The sequence below is a fragment of the Camarhynchus parvulus genome, chromosome 5 (assembly GCF_901933205.1).
Source record: "Camarhynchus parvulus chromosome 5, STF_HiC, whole genome shotgun sequence".
In the NCBI taxonomy this organism is placed as follows: domain Eukaryota; kingdom Metazoa; phylum Chordata; class Aves; order Passeriformes; family Thraupidae; genus Camarhynchus; species Camarhynchus parvulus.
Genome location: NC_044575.1, coordinates 45544670 through 45561319, shown reverse-complemented (window position 1 = coordinate 45561319; position 16650 = coordinate 45544670). Strand labels below are relative to the sequence as shown.

The 16650-nt window shown below is 38.7% G+C and overlaps 1 protein-coding gene across 1 annotated transcript in view; it reads left to right on the top strand.

Annotated features, from left to right (window-relative positions):
* Positions 1 to 6984, top strand: part of TC2N (tandem C2 domains, nuclear) — a 28384-nt gene extending 21400 nt beyond the window's left edge. Inside the window, exons 7-12 of the mRNA XM_030949270.1 lie at positions 252 to 352; positions 1024 to 1140; positions 1990 to 2181; positions 4014 to 4128; positions 4603 to 4802; positions 6874 to 6984. Coding sequence (XP_030805130.1) covers positions 252 to 352; positions 1024 to 1140; positions 1990 to 2181; positions 4014 to 4128; positions 4603 to 4802; positions 6874 to 6984 — 836 coding nt within the window. The remainder of the gene's footprint in view (positions 1 to 251; positions 353 to 1023; positions 1141 to 1989; positions 2182 to 4013; positions 4129 to 4602; positions 4803 to 6873) is intronic.
* Positions 6985 to 16650: the final 9666 nt, after the last annotated feature.

The following is a 16650-nucleotide window of genomic DNA, read 5'->3' as shown; positions in this document are numbered from 1 at the left end:
ACTCAGGATATTCTATGATTACATTATTCTATTCCATGAAATGTGGAGGCCTTTAGCCATGCAGAAGGTCAGATTACTGGACTTGGTGGATATTTTGTCCTTGAAAAGTCGGTGTTAAAATATTTCAAACTTATTTTGAGAGAAGTTTGTGAAGATAAGCAGTCCACTTACTAATGAGTTCCCTTATTTCTGGAGTGAACTTTTAAGGTACTGCATTACTTATAAAAATATTAATTGGCTTTCTTCCATAGATACCATTACATTATCAGGTGATGAACAAGACTTTGGAAGACTGAATGTGAAGTTGTGTTATGTTTCTTCTGTAGAACAGATTTGGATCACAGTTTTACATGTAAGCAAATATTAATAAGTCAGTTGTTTATTAAAATAATGACTATTCTACTATCCTTAGTGGTAATTGTCGTAAAATTTGTCTCTGTTACTTCAATAAATACTTTTAGGAAAAAATTAAATTATTTATAAGTGTTAATATAAACAAAGTTCAGTCAAATGTAATACTAGGCTTCAAAGCATCTTCCTCCCCTTTAATTTTTTTTTTTTGTTGCAGTCTCTGTTCTGCTGCAGTCAATAAGAAGAAATAGCGTATATTCCTGATGTTACTACACATATGTTAACATATGTTTAGGTTGTGAAGTGAGGAACTACTCAGCACATATTGGAAAGCTGAGCTGCTCATAAGCTGGTCCTGCTATGGACATTTACCTGTGAAAATTTGAAGGCAGTAAATGGGAGCAGCTGTGGAGGAACCATTTAAGTGACTTCTGTGATTCTATGACTTTAAATCTAACAGTTCCTTCAGGGCAGAACCCTAACAGAACTTTGAGGACATGTAGCTTCTTGAGGCTTTTTTGTCAGTCAATGTGATACTGTTATGGTGGTTGTATATACTTCCAGAACTGTGAATAATTTTCAGGCAGGGGAACTTTGAGTAGACAGAAACCTTGTAAGTACATCAAATGATAAATCTTGCATTGTCTAAACTGACTTTTTTCAATGTTGCAGTGCAAAGACCTGAGCTGGCCTTCTAGCTGTGGGGAAAATCCTCGTATCTGTGTCAAGGGAATTCTCACACTGCCCAAGCCAGTGCATTTCAAATCTTCTGTCAAAGAGGGCTGCAATGTAAGTAGAGGCATGCAAAATACTGATAAATATTTTTCCCCACAAAAAAATAAATGCGACAGGTAAATGGATTTTTAAAATAGACCAAGCATCCACTCCTGTGCCATATTTGCTGTGGTAACTGCCCAGGTGTATTTTACTTTTCCCAACTTCTCAAAATCCTACTAAAAGCCTTATTCCACTTCCTCCCCCTATATCCTGCCTTGCATTGTAGTCTTGCCCTCCTTCTCTCACAAGCTGGCAGGACAGATTTGCTCACAGGGCAGTGAACCATGAGCTGCTGGCTGTGGCACCTCCGTGGTGGGGACCAGAGGAAGGCTGGGCATACCTGTAGGTGCACACTCATCCCAGGGAAGGGAGCTGAGGTACTGCCTCTCATTTGGCAGGAGACAATTTCACACTTTGTCTCTACAGAAAATAGTAAAAATTGGTTATGTGAGACAAGATTCCTGATAGTGGCAGTAAAGGAATATTAAGGGGGTGAAAAGTAAAGCAGCATACATCTCCCATAATGTGAGCCAAAGGTGAAAGAAAACAAAATTAGCTGGAGAGACTGTAGCAAAAGGTTAGAGAATCTGTTATCACAATGTGTGTGCTGTTGTAAAGCTCCAGAAGAGATGGCCACAACTTGTTAGGTAGTGAAAAATAATCCAAAACTTCAGCCCAGCCAGGGTGTGACAACACAGGGGTGAGTGTGTGTGGACTTTGCACTAAAGCACACTTTTCCATGGCAACCTAAAGTGGCAGTCAGGAGCAATGACTATAGAGCCAGGATGCCTTCGTTTCTAGGTTTGGGCACAGTGGGATTCTCTTAAAATGATAATGTTACTCATCTGTTTTTCTTTCTAGGACATTGAATTTATGGAAACTTTTGTTTTTGCCATTAAACTGCAAAGCCTGCAGGCTGTCAGACTGGTATTTAAAATCCAGACACAGACTCCCAGGAAAAAAACGATTGGAGAATGTTCCTTGGCACTGCGGGAGCTGAGCTCACAGGAGTCCAATCATTGGCTGGATATATCTCCTCCTTCCAAAGCACCTGTAAGTGCCAATACTGTGAAAGTATCTTCTTATCTCTCCTGGAAGGGATTGCTGGATATGAAAGTAAAATAATTCAGTAGTAAAAACTAGAGGGATTCTTTTTATTCCCCCCCCTTTACTCTACTTCCTTGGAGAAAGGCATTTTGATGGGGAAAAAATGCAGACTTTTGAACTCTGCACATAGCTGTTCTGGTCATAAACTTGCAGATGTTTCTAGGAAAAGAGCTAGAGCAAGCTCTTCCACACCGTGGCTCACAGCTTGAGGGAGGGACATTCTGGGGAAATGTTCAGCAAAGAACACCGGGTAATTGTCTTTTCTGACCAAAAAAGCATCAGAAGATCCTTAGGACTCACAGCAAGAGCTCAGAGCAAATGGAATCTGCTTTTGTTATGGAAGAAAAGTGCTAAGATCTTCAGTGGCATGAAACTGCAGAGACAGCCATATATTTAATGTTCAGATTGCATGCTGTGAAGTAATAATTCAGACAGTTCATTTCCATTAGTGTAATAAGAAGCAGGTGGTTTTCACAGTGGGATTTCCTTTCCCCCTACCCTCACTTTGTTTGTTTCTTTTCTAGATTGTGTCTAGACATTTGTATTTTCACCAAATTAAACTTGAATTAGCAATTCAAAAGCAAATTTTATTTAAGTGTGTCTGAGTAATATGAATGATACTCTTGATTTCTAACATAAGTTACACTTGACATTTTTTAGTTCTAATGTGAATAACCATATTGCTTCAAAAGCAGTAAGATAAAGTGACAGAGGAAAATGGTATCCAAGAGCCCTCCAGACACTCTGGGATTCATGCCCTGTGAGGCAGGAAACCCTAACCTCTCTGCCAATAGAAAGCCAAAGCTCAGAGTCATCGAAGTGGCTTCCTCACAGGGTTACACAGAAATTTTGTGGCTGAGCTACAAAGAGAATTTGGGTCCCTTTGATGAACTGGGGCCTGACTTTTCTTTATCTAACCTGCTGCTCTCTTGCTTAGTGCATTTTGGTTCATTGAAGTGCATAAAACTTGAAGGCAACAAAGACTAGCAAGTCCATTTAAATGAAGGCTGTCAGGAAAAGTGGGTCTCCATTGACCTTTTCCTGCTGCTTTTACAGTGTTCTGAGGACATTACAGTGTGACAGGAGAGCAAAGAGGATGACTCAGTGCAACTTTGCCACTGGCACAAATTCTATAAAAAAATCCAAGAATCAGACTGGTGATCTTGATACATACACTGTGTGTGTGGCAGTGGTGTATGTGTGTGGGCAAGTAAAACATGAGTACTTTCACAGCACAGGAAACTACACAGTACACAGTCACCCTAAGAACCCATGACATTAAGTGACAGGGCCTTCTATCAATGGAAACCATTGCTTATATCTCCATATTGCAAAATTCAAAAGTGTGGGAGGGCAATTCTGAAGGTTTTGTGTCAGTGGAGCTTACACTCTCTCTCACTTCCACACCCAGATTTAGTAAAGTTGCAAGGGCACATCTGGTTTCCCCTACATGTGTCTGCTCTTACCACTGCAGAATCTGTACCAGGTGAAAACTGAGGACCAGGTGATTTGGCCACTATCCCTGGCTGCAGCCCACGAGGGCCACACGTGCACCACACATAAGCAGCTCATCAGTGGAGCACGTGTAGTGCAGCTATGACAAGTGCAAGACGCATTTACTGTGCATCTGCGGGTTCTGTATGCAACACATGCTTATATTTCTGTCCAGGAAATCCCAGATAGAAATGTGGGAGCCCAACATATGACAAAATTCCTGTGTTCCCTGAGTTTATAAGCAACTAAATCCAGATGTTATGGCAACATTCTTCTGCTTGTAGGTGTGCCATGCAGAACTTCAAATAGGAACTTGTTTTCAAGCAATAAACAGGAGGATACAGTTACAGATTCTTGAAGCACAAAACCTTCCTGTTTCATCTACGCCACTGTCTTCAAGTAAGTCACATCAGCTGTTTCATGCCTCCTCTCTGAAAGCATTTATAACAGGTAAATTGCTGCTCAAATGGGTTGGCAATTCATAACATTCTTTACAAACCTCAGACTAAGACATTGTGTGGTAGATTTCCATTGCCAAGGCTTGTTTCCCCAGATGCCTTACTTGATTACATTTTGTTTGGTTTGAAGATGTGTGTTTATGTATTTTGGAAGATTTTTATCCCAGTATTAATCCTGACATACAAGAGCATGAGCTTGCACTTGCTGTTTGGATACTGTGTTAATCAGTCCAATATTACTGAACATATTCTGTTTATGTGACTGGTCAGGAAAGCTATTGTAGAGTTCTTTTGGCCAGACTTTTGAGAAATTGATGCAATTTGAAGCATACATATGGATCTTGTTGACTCCTTTTTGGGTGTGTTGTGAGTAACCCTTTGTGTGTTATGCCTTTTTCCTTTCCTTTTGTGCTAGATTTCTTTGTGAAAGTTGGAATGTTTAGTACAGAAGGGATCATCTATAAGAAGAAGACTCGCCTTCTGAAGTCCACTAATGGCCAAGTGAAGTGGGGAGAAACAATGGTTTTTCCAGTTAGCCAAGCAGAACAAGGAATTAGCTTTCTCATCAAGCTCTACAGCAGAAGTTCAGTGAGAAGAAAACACTTCCTAGGACAGGTTGGTTTCTGCTAAACAGCCTGATACCCTCTACTTAAAATCCAGTTCCACAGGTTTCTTGGTATGAATTTTAAAATACTTTAAATGAGGTGACATATAACCAAATAGTAAATTCTACTAAACTCTTCTATGTATAATCCAAGCAAAAATGGTGCTGGGCTCTTAAACATGCACTAGCATGAGAATGGGAGTTGGTGCTTGATTTTTCTTTCAAAAAGAAATCCTAAAGTCAGTTTTGTGTGGAGTATTACTATGTGACAGATTCCTTCCAAGAGATACAGGATCTCCTGGTTGCCTTTAGCTTTCTAAAGAAAAACATAGCACCCACAGGAGCTCCATAAGCTACAAGGTCCTGTACTGTAGGACCTCTTTGAAAGCCTTTGTGTGATCATATTCATTTAACCACCATAAAACTTAGTAGTCTGGTCTCATTATTTTCTCAATCCTCTTCCCCTGCTTGTTCTAATTTACCATCATCCTGTACTTTCTGTCTCTCTTCTTCTTGATATAGTGAACCATAGTTGTTCGTAATGCTATGTGCTTTTCTTGACCCAGTTAAATGCCGTAGCAGAATTTTAATAAATGCATAAATTAATAATATAGACTTGATTTTGAGACCCCACTGTAACACCCCATGTCAGATGGAGGACTGCGCTGTCCTTAGGTACAAAAAATGGTTCTGTTCTATTCTGGTCATGTTTTTTGTGCCTGCTGAAGACATGCAGCTACAGGAGATGCTCATGTGCTATAAGATATAGAAATGATGTGCCAGCAAGAGCTATGTGAATTTCCTCCATTTTTTGTAGCCTCATGTTGCACATGTCCTATCTTCCTGTTGGTGGAATTAGATTTTAAATAGGAAAAGAAAAAAAAATTATTATTCTTAGCTGTACTGCCTTGGAGGGGAGGAAATAACTGAGTGTGATTTTGCAGTCATCTAGCAATATGTGAGGTAATCTCCATCTGATGAGTTACATTTCATTGTGAATTTTATTTTTAGGAGGAGGAAAACTTGTGCTCCTCAGAGGTTTTTTGGAAAAGGTTGTTTCAGCTCATGAAGGCAGACATTGCCACATAACACATGAAGACATAAAATATGGCTCAGGGAAAAATGTACTTTGAGCAATTGGCTGGGAAGCTGGAAAAAATGAATATAGCTGGATCTATTAACTTTGTTCTTCAGAGAATGGTGTTTAATTGGATGCTGTTCTAAGCAGACAATACTTAGATTAAGCTGCTTTTACAGGCATGTCTTTAATCACGAGCAAGATGTACATTGAATCTCTGTGGATGAAACATCAGCTGTCTATGGTATTCTGGAAGACATTATTCTCACTTCTTGAGGACTCATGCCCCAGCACTATAGGCTAAATGTACTTCATGGTCAAGGTTTCTCAGAAGTCTTAAAAGGACTCGTTCTTGGAAGACTTGAGGAAATAGAGTCCTGTAAATAATGTTACCTACTTGCAGAAGCAGCATTCTTTTGGCAGTGGAGGCTGGTGATAATGTTAAGGGGGAAATTTTCCTACTTGTACTTCATTTCCTCATTTAATGGCCACCATCCGCTAACCGAATACCGAGAAGAGACGGACTCTTACTACGTGACTATGTGTGGTATGGGCATGTTAGTAACCTCTGTGGAATGCAGGTTTGGCCCTGGCTGTGGGAGTGTGCAGTTGGAAATGCTCATGAAAGTGCTGGACAGCTCGTGCCGGTTGCTGCCTGGCCTGGAGCCAGCTGTGTCTGACACACAGAGCCGCCACTGCCCGGGGTGACCCCAGCATGAGCATTTGAATACAGCAAGGAATGCTCCACTTAAAACATCTTATTAAGTACTGAAATATTATTATGTACTGGGTTCTCTAAACTATTTTAGAGGCTAAATTTAAACACAGACTCCAGCTGAAAGCCAAAATGTTAGTACTAGCAGAGCTGTATTTGTTGCTGTTATCCTTTGGTCACAGTCTATACATTTTATCTTGTCCTACACTTCCATGGTATTTATTTGGAACTAGTAAATGCTGGGCTTTGTTATATCAGGTAAACTAATTCTTTTTTTTCCTTAATGCAGATCTGGTTAAGTTCTGATAGCAGCAACAGTGAAGCAGTAGAGCAGTGGAAAGATACCATTGGAAATCCTGAAAAAGTTGTTGTTAAATGGTACAGCATTGGCCCATCTTGAAGACTGGAGATGAAATTCAGAACTGATTTTTCTACAGAAATTAATATGCTGTCTAAAATAGTATAAATTCAAAATAAATATATTGTCTATGCAAGTTCTTCAGAAGTTCTCCTCTGCATAATGTCTCTGTGGAAACAGAAAATTCAGTTTCACCAAGAGAAATACTGGCTAAATACTACTAAAAAGAAGACTTCGGAACTGGAAAAAGTGCTTATTGGATTTCACAAAATCCATCTTGAAAAAAAGATATTTGCCCCTTTTGGATTTCATAAAAGCACAGAAATTCAGTTTTGGAGAGAAGCAGCTTAAATCAACTCTGTTTCACTAGCCACTGACATCATGCTCATCTGCAGTGTTGTCTTTGGCAGACTCCAAACCAGGGAATGGGTCATGTCAGTGGCTTGATTCTGGGTACCTGTGAGCATCTGGGCTTGTTGACACCATTTGATCAGAATAAGATGTGCCTGAGCAAGGGGGGAAGCTGTGGCAGCAGGAGAAGGCATAAAGGGAAGTACACAATAAGGCAGCACCCATAAGCTTTTCTGATCTCCATTTTGGATGAAGGGTTGTTCAGAAGGCTGTAGCTTGAGCTTGCCTCCATCCTTTTCTCAAAACCGGGAGATGGAAAGATAAAAGTTCCTCTGCTTTAGTGATCTTTACAAGAGGGGCCCTCCAGACTTGCTCTGTTTGGGTAAATTCTGGCTGGAATCAATGGAATAGTACAAAGAGGCAATGACCCTGCCTAGGATCAGAGCCAGTATTTGTAGATTGCTTTCTTATATAGAATACTTATATGTAAACCACTTCCTATCTAGTCAACACGCTCTGGCATTTGCTTACATTGCCAAGACACAGGCTATCATGTACAAAGGAGTAAGCAAAAATGTACTGACTTATGTGCTTTTTGATATTAATTAAAATGCAGCACTGTAAGGGATTCAGATTTTTTAAAGGATGGGCTGCTACTGCAGAAGTATTTGTTACATGCCTAGGATGCTAAAAAATTGTGTGGGAGTATATTTTTATTATTTGTTTCAGTAAGAAGAAATTAACATTTTTTATTGCAAATTGTATTTTTCCAACAAAATCCTAAGATTATATTTTCTTCTAGTTGCCATATTTTCAGGTGTTTATTCACAGTTATTTTTAAGGGGGGAAATACCAAGTATATAATTGATAATGTATAAATCTAAAAGCATGGATCTGTTAGCACTACTTCAACTACCTGATTAAAAAATACGTATTTAATTGACTCCACTGCTTACTGTTGGCTGTCTGGACTGTACAAATATGTATGTTGGTATAGATGTTGAATAAATCTACCTTTCTTTATAACTTGGATCTAATCCCACCATCTGACACGAACTAGAGCGGCAGTGAGAGCACTCACTAGTCAGAGGAACATGGGGAGCAGAGAAAATGCTGTAACAGGAAAGCACATGCTCTTCAAGCATACAGCTCAGAGCATCTTTACTTCAAGTTTTTTGTCTTTGAGTGTCAGGAAAAAATGGAATTGCTTACAATTATTTTTTTTCATCAGCTGATAATTGCAACGTTGGAAACTTCAACCATCCACTTTGTTGTTGTTGAAATTTAATATTTTCAAAACAGAAGGATTTTTACAAACTTGTACATACTCTGCTTTTCAACCAGTCATTATAAAAGAACTGAAAAAAGGTTTTGCATGTTACTTGGAGAACAAATATTGGTTCTAGCTCTTACTCTTTGCAAAGCTTCCCGTAGGCCCAGAGGATCTTGACTGACACTGATAATTTCCAGCCAGTTAAAACAGTCAGGAGGAGCCTGGCCTGCTGGGAAAATGAAAAAAGGAAGTGGGGCTGAACTGATATTTTTGAACTGATATTCTTTATTTGAATACAGGGATCTTTTTTATTCATTGTGGCTGAACATTTTATTCATTGTGGCAATAAACAAAAGTGCAAACTAACTGTTTCCTGATGCAGAATGCTGTTCTGTTTAAAACGGAGGACAGGGAATATCCCAGTGTTTTGTAGACTTCAATTACCACAGCAGTGGTTCTACAGAGTTTGCAACTCAGTGGATGCTGTATAAAATGGATTTCTGGGACTGTTTTAGGACACTTAGCCTTCTAAAGGGTTAACTAGTCTGGGTTGGTTTTTTTTTTTTTTGTTATGATAATATTTAATCTATATGTTCATAATAAAATCTACGAACAGCAAATATTCCTTATCCCCCAATTGTTTATACTAATGTTTAGCAGCATCTCAAAGTGAAGTTCAATTCCTACTTTTTTCTCTGACAAAATGCCAGCTAACAAACACAGTTCTGTGTAGTGCTGTCTGTGGGGGAGTTAACTGCTGACACACAGAGGAGATCCATAAAGCTTCTCAATGCAAGGTGCACCCAGGTACTGCAGCACTCTGAAGAGCTGCTCTGAGGCATTGCCTCATCCTGTGCTCATTCCCAGGCTGTGGCATGTTCTGCATTTGTGTCCCTTCATCTAAGGATTCAATGAGTTAACAGCTGACAAGCAAGAAGAAGGGAAAAACGTGTGTCCTGGGACACTCTTCTGTTGGTCACAGCTGTCTGTTGTCCCTCTAAAGCATCCTCAGCCACTATTTTGATGGTTACATCCAAGTTTACTGTCATTGAAAATACTGTTAAAGCTATTTTGCCAGTTCACTTTATTTGTAGATAGAAGGCACACGTGGTTCATAGCTGGATTTGCTCTTGCTTCTAGTCAGTGACTCAGCCAGTTTCCTAATCTGAAGCAATTCTTATTAAAGCAGCAGAGGTTCAGAGATGCACCAGTTTTATTGTGGTCAGCTCCCAAATGGACGTGGATGAACTGGAAGAACAATTATGATCTTATATTAAATATTATTCATACAGAGATCTGTGCCTGCATAGTTAGAAACCAACCACAGACTAAACTTGATCAGATTTTCCAAAAAGTGTATGTATAATTTCACTGGTTAATCAAACAATCCTGTTTTATTTATTTATAACTAATAGCATTCTGTATGTAAACAAGGTTAACCAATTTATTTTTCAAGTTTTATGTCTCAGTGACACACCATGGCATCCTTTTTAAGGAAAAAAATGTGAGATTCTACCACAGAAGATGAGTGGGTGTAACAGTTTGTAACCACATTATCATACAACACTACGTGGAAAATAATTGTATTTGAGCATCTGATCTTATGTGATCACAACATAAATAGAGCCATGATGTTAAATCCGTTAGGCATCACTGGTTTTTCCTTTTGTTGGCAGAACATCTGTATAAAACAAAAGGTGATTTTGTAAGCATTCAATTAAGTACATATGCACTTTGACTCCAAAATTGTTTGCCTGATGAAAGTTCCCTTTAGAGTTATGAGTTGATTTTGCAGCCAAAACATAAGCTTGTCTAGAAGTTTGGGGCAGGGTTGTCCCACATCTTATTTTCATCTTGCCAACATATATATGACATGGCTGCATAGTTGTGGAATATACCCTCGTTGTTTTTCCAGCTTCTGCTGCAAAATTACATCACCATGTAAATACAGCCCTGTACATGATCTCATGCTTGGTGCATGGAAAAAGTCATCACTAAAATCAGCACCATGTTTCACAAACACTGCTCCAGCACATGTACATTCTTTTCTCCAGCCTGCACTGAGGAACAGGCCATTGGCTCTCAGTCCATGGCAGAACTCCCGCTGTGCTCAGCAGAAGCAACCAGTCTTCAAAGCTGGTTTAGTGATGGAATGATTTATCTAACAAAAGGTTACATACTGCTTTTTTTTTTTAATCTGTTTTTAAAATGGACAAAAATCTCTTCACACTGATGTTTCTGTAGAAAATGAATTTCATTAAAGTAGATCTGTATATCCTAATGTAAAGCAATTCTTCCCATAGATTTCAGAGTATTTCAAATAAATCCTCTGTGCTCTGTGCTTATTCTTCCCCCATATTTGACTGTAGGCTGCTCTTCTCCCTCAGCATAAACAAGTTTGTTAACAAGTCTGCTTTTTGCAATTAACTTTCTGCATTTCTAGTAATGTTTCCCCCTTCTTTACCTAGTACTGGGACCAGTATTATACATGTAATTTGCTGTTTAAAGAACTAGCTATATGTAGAAGGCTTTCATTCTAGGGCTTGGCTTCTGTCTGATGCTCTTCATGTCTGAGCTACCTCTGTTCACAGCTTCAATGTTACGATTCTTTTGGTGCTCCCCAAATTTCTGTGTTGTCTATTTCCATTGAATACAACAGGACAAATTAGTTGTAATTTTTCATGTGTACCTGGGTGTCTTCATTTGCCTTTTTCCTCCTCCAAAAATTACCTTAGGAAATCATGTGTGATGAGAAGGAGCAAACTGTTTGTGCTTCTGACCTTTGAGGACAGTAGTGTTGTTTGACTGCCACTGCAGAGCTTTGAGACAGAGGAAGGCTCCAGCAAGAGTCATAAAAAGCCGCACCTCTTGGTGGAGCGTAGCCTGTACACCCATCATGCATGATCTGGGAAACCCTCATTAGCCTGGGGACTGGGATCCTTTGTCAGATGCAAATTGTATTTTTTATCCTTGTCTTGCAAAATTTTCTGGAGCTATGGAGTGGCTAAATGGAGACATTTTCCATAGGAAGAATGATATGGTTTACATATTTCTGTGAAGCAGAAAACTGACTAAAAGATCTTGGAGGCCTTTAAAAAAAACAGTCATAGGAATGTACTTAGTTTGAATACATCCAAGCTTTGTCACTTGTCATAGGAGAGGAGTGGATTCTTGCTTTGTGGAACGCTGCAGAAGAACAGGGCATATACACCCCAAAACAAGGCTGGCTTTCCGCTGCACTGGTATCATTAGTCCTTTCAACACAGAGGTAGAACTATATATGCTTAGCTGTCTCTTTTCCTGCAGTAAGAGGAAGTTGGGTTGGGAATTCTTGAAAGAGAGGTAGTGAAGGAGGTAAAATAAAAGCAGTGCTTTTGTTTTGAAAAACATTGCTTTTCAAAGCAATGTAACATGCTGTAACTATTGACAAAGCTTTTATTTGACATAGCTAAAGGTAGATGCTTACGCATTTAGGTATTTGCTCAGGTTCTACCAACACTTCCTTGCATGAGACTGGATTCATCCTCTCTATTTATATAGGGCTTCATTCTGCTGTGTTCATTGACCTTTGAGCTCTACACCTAATTATGCCTGATTTCCTATGAATCTATCCCTTGTGGCTGACTGAGTTTGCTGTCAAAGGGGGTCGACTTCTGCCATCTTTTTGCAGCACATCACATAATTACAGAGTTTCTGTCTCTCATGGATTCTCACCTTTCTAATAAGAGGTGAGCCTATGGCAGTTATTCTTTCACCTGGGAAACTGTGAACTGGCTCTCCCTTTTCTACCTGAATGTTCAAGACAGACTTATCTGTGACATCCCTGCTATCAGTCAAATTTGGCTGTGATAAATAATGGGCTCAAAAATTATTGTGGACCTTGGAAGAGAAATGAGTGAAATCAAGCTCTGCTGCTTCAGGACCCTGGGGCTTAGCTGTGTTTTCCTCTGTTCTGCCACAGGCCAGAGAAGCTTTTCAGAGCAGTGCTGATCATGATTCCAGCAATACAAGTTCTCAAGGCAGCTCAAGCAGTCTCTCTAAAGATAAATTTCTTAAAGCATGGACATTTTCTTGAAACATGTCCCTCTGTGTGAACAGATCAAAGCACTCTTATGAGCACATGAGCCATGCCAACTGCATCAACACTCCAGCAGGAATTTTGGCAGTACAAGCCACAAATCCAGTATCTGTGCAAAACTATTAACTATGGTCTCAGGATGGTACTTACCTTTTTTTTTTTAACATTAATATATTGCCTGCTCAAGAATCTTCATTCTGAAGCACAAAGTACCAGTTTTACCCTCTGAAAATGTGTGCTGTGCCCATTTGTGCTTTCAGTATCCACCTCCAGAAATTACTGTGCTATAGTTTTGTCCTCACCATCTCCTTCCTGTAAATTACAACAGCAGGCTAATTTTTTTAATATTACAGCTGGCAGGAGATGTTTCAATATTTTAAGGTTGTATGTAATTTGAGAGGTCTGCAATCACCTTGGATAAACACAAATTAAGCAATTAACCTCAGCACACTGGAATATTATCCCTGACATGATTGCACACTCAAAATTGAATGGACTACAAAGAATCAGTGTGATCATATCATACCCCAGTGGCTGTGTGGTACCAAAATGTGCCTTCCTTTCTGTCTGACAGTTGGCTGAATATGTGGTGTCTCCATACAAATGTAATACTGTGCTCCCTTTGCACTTCAGATTGTCTTGCACCTTCTGCCTACCCTTACCAGAAAGGCCTGCTGTGGAAGTTTCAGCTAGAAAATATCTGCTTTTATTTTTCAAATGGCCCAGCAATATTTTACTATCTCTACAAAATACTGAAGCAAAAAGAATGTTCTCAGATACAACCTGAGTATCTTGAAAGTTTGATTATTACTGAACCTGAATGAGAAGGTGGTTTTCTTTACTTCTTTGGTCTGCTGTCCTGCAGAAGAGTCTTTAAAAAACAGTTCTTTCCAGCAGTTCAAAAATTATATATGGGAAGTTTTCGTGACATCAAAATTCTATCTCTTTTTGACTGGCTTTTTAATCCTTTCATGGTAGTTTGGCAGTATTCAGAAATAAGACTGACCAAAAGTTAATTTTGCAAAGGGAGTGTGGTGCACTCATGTCACCACTTTTGAGGAAATAACCTTGTGCAATTCACCCATTGGGCAGATATTTATTTCTGATACAGTAATGGTCCACATGGTAAATATAATGGTAGTATTACCATAAAGTACAACTTTTAGCAAACATAGCTTCTCCACTTTTTAATCCACTAATTCCCTATTGTCTGTTCTGTCTCACAAACATTGCTCTGTATAAGCTTTCCATTACATCAGGTTTGAACAAAAAGCTAAAGAAAAGGTTCATTGACTTCCTCAGTCAGGGGCCTCATCACACTTTCCTTGAGCACCTTTCTTTACAAGGGGTGGGTCAAGTACACACGGGGTTCCTTGTTGGGCCATCAGCCAGAAATATGAGTTTATAAAGTACTATTGAAGAAGTGTAGTAAGTGTTGCTTCCTGATCTCATTTTGGAAGCTCTTCTAGTGATCTTCACTGCCCAAGTCCACTTTCATCATTGTAGTTATTAACAGTGACTTTAAATGAAACAAGATGAAGATGCCTGCAATAAAATCATGGTGGTATATGACCAGCGTGGAATTTGTTCCAGTTACCTCTCCTGAAACAAATGGGACCATACTGAAAACAGTAAAAATGCTTTAAATTTGAAGGGTTTTTTATTTTTAAGTGTCATCCCATGGTACCATCAGTTTCTTTTTCACTTGGAATCTGGAATCTAATGTTTCTGTCTATGGGGATGGCAAGGATTTGGTCAGAGAGAGCAGCTATGCTAATAATTTGGAACAGAACACAGGCAGCAAAAAATATAGTCTGTTCTTGGTTCTAAGCTGAATTTGCCTTAACTTGGTGAACTGTTGGCTGCTTTGAACTTGAGTATGTTTTGACTAGTTAACAAGTAAAATGTAATTTTAAAACTCCCACATTCTGTATTGATGGGACACGTGCATAGGGAAAAGTTTAAGAAGGGAACTTTTGCTTATGTATCTGTAATGCACAGTTGGAAACCCGAGCAGCACCACCAGAGACTTTTACAGTTAATTTATTTGCATTTCAGTCCCAACCTATCTACATTATAGTACAGTCTGTATCATAATCCAGATGAAATTGAATAAGCACATCCTGAATTTCAAAGCCCTTCTGTATCCAGTCAGATTGGTTAAGAGTTTGACGCACAAGCAGATTTGCTGATTCCCGAACATGTTCAGGTATAACAGGACCGGGCCTACCATCATGTCTCATGTTGATTTTCTGATTATGATATTTTATTACACTTCATTTATACATTGAAACCATTTCTTTTTTTTTTTTTTCTATGGAGCTTCCTGTTGGCAACATGCCACTATGTGAATGGCATATAGCTTTGACTCCTTTTGTAGTATCGTGTGGTCTAATGCCAACTTTTTGTTTTAAAAGGGTGTGAAAGGATTTGGTCTATAAGAAAATGATGCTAAGCATTAGCTGTGACATCATTTGAGTACCTGCCTCATGCACAACCCCAGATACTCTCAGAGATACAAAGTAGAACAGATTTTTAAATCAATTTCAGCAAGAATTCTGCTATAAAATCCTTTCTGTCTTTAGTTTCTAGCTTAAGTAAAAGTTTTGTTCTTGTTCATAATCAAATTTTAGCTCATACCAAATACCTAGCTACTATAAATGTATGCTCTGGACAAAGGCCAACTATGATAACCATACTTGGCCTTTGTAAGTGTCAAATTAATTTCCAAAGCCGTTTAATGTGGTTATCAGTTTCCCATTTCCATTTGTTATGCAGCGTTGCTAGGTGCCCTTATAACACCTGTGCTACAACCTCTGCTCAGCTGATTTTGTGAGTTTTCCTCTGGGCACGGAAAGCTTTTAAAATGCATAGGTTGTATTAGCAATAAAAACATCACAACAGAAATAATTAATAGATATTTTTATAGATGAAAATGAATATGCTAGATGATCTAGCTTATTTTCAAATTACTTAGACCTTCTTCCTTGGAATGAGTATTAATTTAAATTAGAAAAACAATGGCCATAAATGGTTCCAAGATTTGTATGTAAAGCTCTGCATGAAAAATGGAACAGAATTAAGTGACTTAATTGAGTACTTATTGTCATGTTCTCTTCATAAGATGCTTTCTAGTGGAACAGACAAAACACAATATTATTATTATTTAGCTCCGCTGCTAATTTTTTGTAAAAAGTTTAGGTCTGTAGGTAAGGTCTTAGGCCCTTAGAAACCAATGGAGTTACTTTTGAAAAGTAATTTCTAATGCTGTTCTTTTCCTAAGGAGAATAGGTCTGTTAATAAGAAATGACAGAATCATCATTAATTTTACTTATTTTCTTGATAGAAAATAAGTAAAATAAGTAATCATTTTCTCAATGATTCATTGTCTCAGGTATATTCCACAAAGACGGAACAAGAAAGAAGCAGAAGACTTCAGAACAAGCCATGCCCAAATGACTATGGGGTAATAGAACATTGATGTGGGCTTCTGTATGTGAGTTCATGCATCTGGTTTGTGTGTATCTACAGAGGAACCTGCAGAAGGAACTGTAGGAGAAACTGGCAGAAGGACTACAAGAGAGTTGTGTGCAGATGAAGGCCCCCAGATGAACAGAGAAGCCCAAAATGTAGCAGGCAGCTGACACACGAGCAATAGAGCTGAGCTTGGCTAGACACTTGTGCTACTCTGGCAATACCAACTATTCCTGAAGACTATTTAATTATTCAGTGTGCTCTGGCTGCTTTAAAATGCTACGGAGTAAACCAAACCAAATAAACATTTTTTTCATAGCTATCAAGTTAAAGCATGAGAAAGCAGAGATTGAAGTAATTTTCATGCTCAAATGATGTATTTTTTGTATCTCTAATGTGCTACTTTTTCATTAACCTTAATTACAAGTTTTCTTGGTTTATAATTTTTAGTTTAGGAGTAATAACGACATCACTCTATAGTCATCTGGAAAAAATTGTCTGGATTTTACTCTACATTATGAAATCCATTTTC